The sequence below is a fragment of the Condylura cristata genome, unplaced genomic scaffold (genome assembly GCF_000260355.1).
Source record: "Condylura cristata isolate star-nosed mole 26May11 unplaced genomic scaffold, ConCri1.0 scaffold00029, whole genome shotgun sequence".
Taxonomy (NCBI): domain Eukaryota; kingdom Metazoa; phylum Chordata; class Mammalia; order Eulipotyphla; family Talpidae; genus Condylura; species Condylura cristata.
Window position 1 is genome coordinate 25,406,691 of NW_004567130.1, and position 8,624 is coordinate 25,415,314.

The 8,624-nt window shown below is 45.2% G+C and overlaps 1 protein-coding gene across 1 annotated transcript; it reads right to left on the bottom strand.

The window, feature by feature from the left end:
- Positions 1 to 2,073: 2,073 nt before the first annotated feature.
- GPN3 (GPN-loop GTPase 3) lies at positions 2,074 to 8,283 on the bottom strand. Its single transcript, XM_012730880.1, has 8 exons — positions 8,267 to 8,283; positions 7,971 to 8,158; positions 6,372 to 6,539; positions 4,944 to 5,068; positions 4,266 to 4,381; positions 4,037 to 4,133; positions 3,392 to 3,520; positions 2,074 to 2,848 (listed from the first exon to the last, which is right to left on the bottom strand). The coding sequence occupies exons 1-8, from the start codon at positions 8,281 to 8,283 to the stop codon at positions 2,786 to 2,788; spliced, it is 903 nt and encodes a 300-aa protein (XP_012586334.1). The 3' UTR covers positions 2,074 to 2,785.
- Between the last annotated feature and the right edge of the window lie 341 nt (positions 8,284 to 8,624).

The following is an 8,624-nucleotide window of genomic DNA, read 5'->3' on the forward strand; positions in this document are numbered from 1 at the left end:
GGGCGCCGGAGCCGCCGCGGGCCGCGCATGCGTGCCTCGTGCGCGAGCTGGCGCGCCCTCGGGGCCACGGAGTCCTTCGTTTCACCCCCAAAATCACACTTCCCAGCACGTTTCCCCTGGGTCACACCATTTGAAACGAAACCCTACGCCGTTCCTGCCTCTCACCCTTTTCCTGCCCTTAGTTGTGGTGCTTTTCAGTCTTTAGTTTACATGTGGTGTCTGTCGCCCACGAGCGAGATTTTTGTCCCATTTGTTGGTGCTGAACCTGCTGAGCATCAGTATCCGTTGGGTAGTCAGTGACCCAACCCACCGGCCTTAAGAAGGGGAAGGGCGCGTAGGGAGAAGGGATGCGAGCCTGCCTAGGGGAGTGGATTGCGGGCCTGAACCCAGACCCCACTTACTAGCCGGTGACACCCGGCCACTTCACCTCGCTGTGCCCGTTTCCCCACTTGGGAGTGGGTGACAACACTTCCCTGTGATCGGGCGAGGGACGGGGAGGAGATCGGCGGAGACAGGAACCCCGCACACACAGTGCTTCCGGCCTATCCCTCTGGGTTAATTTCCAGCCCAAGGCCCTTCTGGAGGGGTGCAGGGAACCAGCGCTATCTGCAGACCACCCTCAGCGCACTGGGACCAGGCTGAGTCGGGAGGGAGTAAGTAGTTCCGGGGCTGGGCATCCGTCTCCTGGCAGGGTGAAAGCCAGCTCACTGCTGAACCCTCTCTGTTCAACTCACTGTACATAGCCAGCTGGAGATGAAATGTTAAGGCTGTTTGTTCATCATCCCACCCCACCCCCATCTTCCAGACAGCAGCCTGTCTGATTAAAGCACACCGAAAAGACTCTATTCCTCTACTGGCATTTGGTGGTGACAGGTGGCCCGAATTCTGGTCTTCCCATTACACTTGTAAAGTGTTTAAAAATTACATGCTTGGAGCATTCTAAAAGCTCAGTTCTTATCCTATTACCACAAAGAAATGTCACATTACAAGTCAAGTTCAAATGGTGCAGCCTCTATGGTGAACATACCAAGCTTCCTTAACAAACTGGCAAAACCACATGATTCGGCCACAATGGATAAATCAGGACAGGCTTCACGCCTATGCATTTATCTGAAAAACATGCAAAACACTAATTCAAAAGAACAGTTGCACCGCTGATGTTCAGAGCAGCACTATTCACAATAGCCAGTTCACGGAATCAACCTACATGCCCACTGACGGATGACTGACCAAAGTGGTGGTGTTTATATATATTCAGTGCGGTACCACTCAGTTATTTTAAAAGGACATAATTATGCTAAGTAAAATAAGTCAGAAAGTAAAAGACAATCACTGACTGTGCAATATAAATAACCGAAGAACACAAACGGGCAAAACACAACAAAAATAATTCTTAGATTCTGAAAAATATGGCGGTTGCCAGAGAGGGCGGGCAAAGCGGATGGGAAGACAGGGTAGAGGGGCCATCCAATGGAGTGGTATCCCTAGGAACTTGGGGCTTGTAAAGAACAGGTGCGAAGCTGTACTCCTGTGATATTTATACCACCAACCGATGGTAAATAAACTTTATTTTTTAAAAAGCCAAGTTCACACTGTCTCACACGATTTCTTCAACCTCAGATGGAAATACTGTCTCTTGTTCCCACAACTGATTTCTCATTCAGGCCTCTGGCCAAATGGCACCTTGTAGGAGCAGCCTTCCTTGAAGAGCCCAAAGTCGCCCCTCAGTCACTTTCCCTCCTTCCCAGTTCTCATCAGAGGCCTGTTTATGGTCAGTCTTAGGGCCCAGCAAGTCATGTCCACAGTGCTTCCCTTTCTTCCTAGCATCTGCTACTCATGAATTTACATGAAAAATCACGTCAGGTCTCCTAAAAAACAGAGAAATACTGGGCCTCCCTGGTGGCGCAATGGGTTAAAGCACAGCACAATAGAGCTATCCTCAGCCACTGTAGCACAGGTTCGATCCCTGGCCAGGGAGGTGACCCACCCTGGCACAGCAGACCCCTCCTGTCTCACCCGCTGTGCCCCTCCGCAGTGTATTTTAGTAGATCTACCTGTTCTGCTCCCCACTGTCTCTGGTGGGATACCAGTTCTTGTATACATAAAATAAAGAAAAAAATAAAAATCTTTAAAAAATAAGATCAGTGCCTACATTTTGACACTTGAGAGAATTACTCATTCAAATACTTTCCCTGCTGAGCACTTCAAATTCTCACTGGAAGACAAGAGTGTAAGGAAAGGCCAGTGCTTTTCTCTGTATCTACATCTATACACACACAAAGGGGTCTTCCAACATAAAGTTCCTTTTAACTTTTTAATAATACAAATAATACCTTTTCAATGTAGGAAAGCTAGAAGATACAAATAAAGTATGGTCTTATCTGAATTCTTCCAGGTTTTTGTCTTTGGAGACACGTATATATGTTGTTACGGTTACTCCTGTCCCTCAGGCCTTTCAAAAAACAGAAATCAAACAGCAAAAATAAGGTTACACCAGTCTTACCTGATCACAGGTGCTCGTTTATATTATGTACAAAATAATGAACAATTATTGCAATTTCAACTTGAAACATCTAAATTGATGTTAACATAATCCGAGTCCATCACAGCAGCAGTTTCAGAAAAACTCAGCACTTGATTCAGGCATGCTGCCAATAAATAGCCAAGTATGATTTTTGTTTATAAAATAAGCAGCTTCCGAGTATTGTGTACGTCAAAGAGAAGAGTGTTCTGACGACTCAGTCACAGGTCTCTACCCAGACACAATTCCTTTTCAATACACTCTTCAATCATTCTGATGCTCTTGAAAGTACTCATCAAACATGGAAGATGATTCATCTTCATGTTCCTGAAGTAAAAGAAACACAAAATAGAAAACACACTCCTTTCCCCTCATTAGACCTCAGATGAGTTTACCTGTCTTTGGGCAATGTCCTTTCAGGTTCCAGGCTGTAGTTCCAGGTGTTGCTCACAGGAAATGGGTAACAGTGATAAGACATGATGGACAGAACGTTCCAGATAGAAGCACTTCAATTTACCACCCCGCTCCTTAGAAGTTTTTCTTACTTGAACTGACATGCCAACCCCAATCAGCTAACCTGTCATGACTGTCCCCTAATGACAGAGTGGGCAATGTACAGTCAATCAGATTTGACCTCCTCTTTGCATATATCCCTGAGTTCTAAGTACCAAGAATCTTAACTCAATCATCCTGCCCCTGTGAAAGGCAGCACCCACTTGATGCCAGTTGGGGAGCACAGAATACACTCAGGGGTCACCTAGGAAAGTCCAGGTTACTGTGAATGGGAAGAAGTTAGTTAAAAGAGCTGCTGGGATAATTAATGCAGGGGGGCCAGAGAAGACTGGCAAACAAACAAAAATCAAAAATTACCTTAGGTTCTTTGAATTCCAAGTCTTCCCCATACTGAATGGTGAAATCAATGTGCTGTAGCACAATGTTCATGCTTTCTTCATCCGACTGGTCATAAGGTAAAAACCGAACCATGCTGTAGTCGTCAACCTACGAGTTGAGAGTTTCAGACAGATTCATTCTCAAAGTGTACAAAACCCCCATTTTCAATTTAGAACTGAGTTTGTTATGACTGACGTTTCTGACTAAAGCCATTTGGGAAGGAGGGACAAGGGACAATGGCCCCTTATGGTAGATTCTTCCACTGGAACCTACTCTAACGCTGGCTAACTTACTACTTAACTAGACACTATTTCATAGTTGTTTATGTGAATGTAAGACCACTGGCAATCTCAAAAGGTCGCAGGCAACTCTGAACTCCCAGAACGGTTAGATTAACAGATAAGTCATTTAATCTATGAGCTGCCACTATCAACTACTTTTCATGAAAACAACTGACTGCTAAAGCTCAGTTTCTCACTGCTTCTTGGTAAGAAAATCAGAATAGATGGTGCTTTCCACAAGAGGGGAGGGGAGATGGCTGTAGATAAACACCTGCCCAGGTCACTAAAAAAAACAAAAAATCGGGACCTCCCTGGTGGTGCAAGAATCATGTAAACAGCTTACCAGTCCACAAATGGCTTGAGTCAACTTTTTGAATTTTTTGCTTCTGAAGTCACTTGTAGAATCATCTAGTAAAGAATACATGTCTGGATCTAAAAACCTTTAAAAAGAAGAGAGTTGGGCGAATAAATCCAGAATCAATCTACACACTGACAGAACCTCCTGTCTAAATAAAATTTGGAAGGTTTAATTCTGCAGTTCAGAGCTATGGTAACAGAACACGTGAACTCACTTCTCAATTTCTTTTTTAGCTTTCTTGCTCAGCAGATCCATTTTTGTCATAATGTTCACTTGTGGGATCTCTAGAGATATCATCGCACTCAGGGCTGCCAAGATGCCAGAAATAAACTGGAGAAGGAAACAGAAAAGAGAAGGTGAATCCACTGTTGCTTGCAAAGTTTCTTTGTCTCTGCCTAAAAGGCTTCTGCTCCTCCCTGGAACAAAACTGGCCCAAGTGAAGGAAATGCTAACATTAAAGAAAGACAGTGCAATAATCAGATGGTCAATTCTTGTTTTCCGAAGGTGAGGACAAGGAGAGATGTAGTTAATCTGCAGTGATCAGAAATCTCAATGCAGACAGTATGCTTAACCTCCTTTTCTAGCAAATATTCCTCAAGAGTTACTAAAGAAATAGACTGTTTTAGATAGCCCATCAACTAGACAGAGGTCTTCTATAAAATAGAACTGCCTTACTTTTTTTTGAAAGTTGTTCCTCCAAAATCTGTGTAATTTACCACTTTTTAATTCAGTCAATTTTCTACTTTTAAGTAAAAATACTTTATCATAATAAGGGCCACTAAGTAACTCTGACGTAGTTTGTAAAGTGTCCAAAATTACAAAGACAATTAAAGGAGACTGTCATCCACTGTGCTCACAGTGAAAACAATCAACAACAGACTTAGCCTCCAACCTTGAACGACTCCACCATGAACTGAGAATCAACCAGAAAAACGCCACAGACGCGGAACTCCCACTGTTCCAGCTGCTGCACCAGCTGTTTCATGACCGGCAGGTGAGTGTACAGTTCAATCTGACCTACAAGAACAACATTACAGGCCTGTTAGAAACAGGAGATAAGTGAAAGCATCAATTACAGAAAAAGTCCTTTCCAGGAGGGAAGTTAAAGAAGCTGTCGTTCTCAGGTACCCCGAGTTCACTACACTCAGTTTGCACAGAGCCTTACTCCCTCTCAAAGCAGTCACAAAACCCAAGGTCCTCGCCCCAGGAATCCCCAGGAACCGATTCTGTTTGTTGTAAATAACCAGAACTGTGCCACCCAAAGCAAGTGCCATCTAGACGTGCAGCTGGGGCACGCACCGAGCTGGGCACACACCGAGCTGGGCACACACCGAGCTGGGCACACACCGAGCTGGGCACACACCGAGCTGGGCACGCACCGAGCTGGGCACTCAGGCCTGAGGCGCTTTTGTAAGACCAGACGTGCTCAGTGAAAAGCAAAGAGAAAAGGTGGGAACCCCAATGTTTGAGAGGCTCCAGTCTACTTTTCTTCTCAAAGAGCACATGGATTTATTACAGACGGGAACAGAGCAGGAGAAAACATGCCCGTGTAGAACGACGTTTTCAGTGACGTGGTGGACGCTACAGATCTCAATACAGCATAAACACGTGCCATCTCCATGTGATTCTCACAGGCCCACTTCGTTCTTCACAGGGTGTCTTCTTGGAATTATACCCGATTTTATGACCAGTTTTTATCCCAATCCACTGGGGAAGGGGACACTTCTGTTTTGTCTGGCTAGGAATCAGGTGATCCTAAAAGTCTTGCGAACAGACGCAAGGTCAGCCCAGCGGCAGGAGGAAGGTGTGAGAGGCTCAAGTCGAAAACTCGCAGTTTGCCTTAAGAAGCAGACCTAGTCAGTCTCACCTCGCTACAGACCCCCTGGGTTACTTGGCTTTCCTGACTCCCACCTCAAGGCCTCTGGCATGCCGTGACCTCGGCTGAACGTTTTCCGTTACCTTCACCCTATGGCCCAGCTTTGAGGCCTCATGATCAGAAGTGTCCCCTCACCACCCTGCATGTGACGGGCTGTGCTGCGCCTACAGAACACCCGCCACATGTGAATATCAAGTAACTGCGTGGGTGATTTCTGTTTGCACTGTCTAGCACTCCCACTTGACTGGGAGCTCCAAAATTCAAAGTGCGCAACGGCAGGGCTCTCCGTGGCGTCCCCACTGGCCAGGTCAGCAGTTCACAACGCAATGCGTGAATTAGCGCCACCCAGAGTCTCGGACCCCACTTCAGTAGGCTCAGAGCTGCACGTGCTCTCACTGGGAGCACGACTTCAAGTAAATGGACACACTCAAACTGCTGGTTTACCTGGACAGTCAAAAAGGATGTAATCATCCTCTACATGGCCAAGGCAGTTTTCTAGCCAGTCAAAATTATTGGCAAAGTACTCCATGCAAAATACCAGTCCTCCATTGGGGCCAAACCGCAGAGAATCATCCTCCATCACGTCATCCACCTCAATCAGTTCCCGGATATCTGAAAACAATACAGTCCCACAACATAAATGCATCCATTCAAATACTCTTATCCTCACCAGTAATCATTAACAATTATATATGAACAATTCACATGCATGATACTATCTCTGTACAGGGTTATTCAAATTAGCAGTATCCATGGGAACGAATTCAACCATCACACAGCTAGGCAATGGACTCCGAAGCTGACATAAAAAAGGAGGATTCACTAGGTACTGATATAATACAGTCTCCCAGGTATACTGTCAAATGTAAGTGACAGAACTCTGTAAAGACTGTTATAATTTATATTTAAAAAAAAAAAAGATTCACCACATATACATAGAAATCCACAAATATGACTCTGTGTGCAAAGTCTCTATGGAAAGACACCCCAGAAATGGGCAACACTGGCTGCTTCCAGGGAGAAGAGTCGATCTCCTGCCACAGAGCTGGGAGGAAGACATTTTCCTGCACACTAATGCTTCTGTACTTTTGTATTTTGAACCATGTGAATATACATTATTCTAAAGCAAATTAAATCAACCCAAACTAAGAAAAACAATACCTATTTCTAAGTGGGAAAACCCTAGGGAAACTACTTAGCTCTCTGCGCCAACTGGGGAGGTAGGGAAGTCACATAGCGTGGAGGAGAGGGATGAGGACTACATGAGAACACAGCTGAATCACCGAGAGTGGAGGCTGAAGACATTACCGGTATTTATAATGTCAACTTAGGTTTTTATCTTTGCGTTCAAAACTACATCTCTGTTCACAAAGAACTGTGCCTCGTCCATTCACTGTCATGTTCATACACGTAACATCTTCCTACACCTTTTCCCAAGGTGTAGGTCAATAAAATGGATATTCTGTGACTCAAGGGTACTAATCAGTCAGTAAAACATTTAGACCAGAAGTGATATAAACACAGGTGAGGGTAGGGGTGTATGTCGTTTGCATCCAGAAGCAGAGAAAGTCGGTCTACAAGAGAGAGAGACACAGAAAGAAAGCCAGCCTCTATTCCTGTTAGTTTTCGTGTTTGGAGTTCTAGTCTCTCATAAAGCCTTGCCCTTAGGACCTCCCTGGTGGCACATGGGTTAAAGTCTCAGTGCTATCAAGCTACTGCCAGCCGCCATGGCATAAGTTCGATCCCCAGCCAGGGAGCCGACCCACATGGTGCAGCAGACCTCTTCTGTCTCCCTACTGCTCCCCTTAGCTGTGTATTTCAGTAGATCTGCCTGTTCTGTTCCCCACTCTGTCTCAGATGAATCCTCTTACCCCTCCCACCTCTGGCCTACACCCCAGTTCTTCTATGCAAAAATAAATAAAATCACACTGTTCACCATGAAACAGTCTGCTTTTCAGCTTTTGTGCTGCACAGTCAGCGCTCACTGCCTACCCACCGCCTCGTTTTTCCTGAAGGAGAGAGAAGGTTCTGCTCAGTACTTACCAGCCATCACAGGATAGTTGAAATGCTCTGCTGCTGGATCCAGATTGACCACCTGGACAGAGCGGTTGAGGGCCTCACAGTGTTGGACCATGGTGGCGCAATAGGTGCTCTGCAGTGTGACAAGGCAGGAGGGGTCAGAGCAACACGGGACTCTTAGCACACAGTATTTTAAATGACAAGTCACCCACCTATCTTCTCAAATAGTCCATAAGCTCTGGGTAGACAGAAGCTATGTCACATGGGTATTTCCTGCACCCAGAACAGGTCAAGCCTTGGAACAATGATTGGTGACTTACGGTCTGAGGCCACACATCTCTAAAGAAACCTAGTGTTCCCCGCACTTCCATTACTTGACCAATATCGTCACCATTCCTACCATAATTGCATGCTGCAAACATTATTCCCTAAATTTACAAGCAGGAATGACTGGCTCCTCAGGGCGGGTGGCTGTGCCAAGTGACTCCAGGAGCAGGGACAGGGACAAGCCACAGTAATGAGAGAAATAAAAGAAAAAAATACATATTGACAAGAAAAAAAACTGCCATCTCTATAAATACCAGATATATATATATATATATGGAAATGACAACAACAACACAAAAAAACAAAAGAAGTAAATTAGTACTACATCAAACTAAAAAGCTTCTACACAGA

What these genes read in the sequence shown, in the direction of transcription:
- GPN3 (XM_012730880.1), bottom strand. An exon ending in CATCCTTTTTGACTGTCCAG is followed by an intron (nt 5,069 to 6,371) that starts GTAAACCAGCAG and finishes TTGTTCTTGTAG; the next exon opens with GTCAGATTGAACTGTACACT. An exon ending in CTCAAGCCATTTGTGGACTG is followed by an intron (nt 3,521 to 4,036) that starts GTAAGCTGTTTA and finishes CTCAACTCGTAG; the next exon opens with GTTGACGACTACAGCATGGT.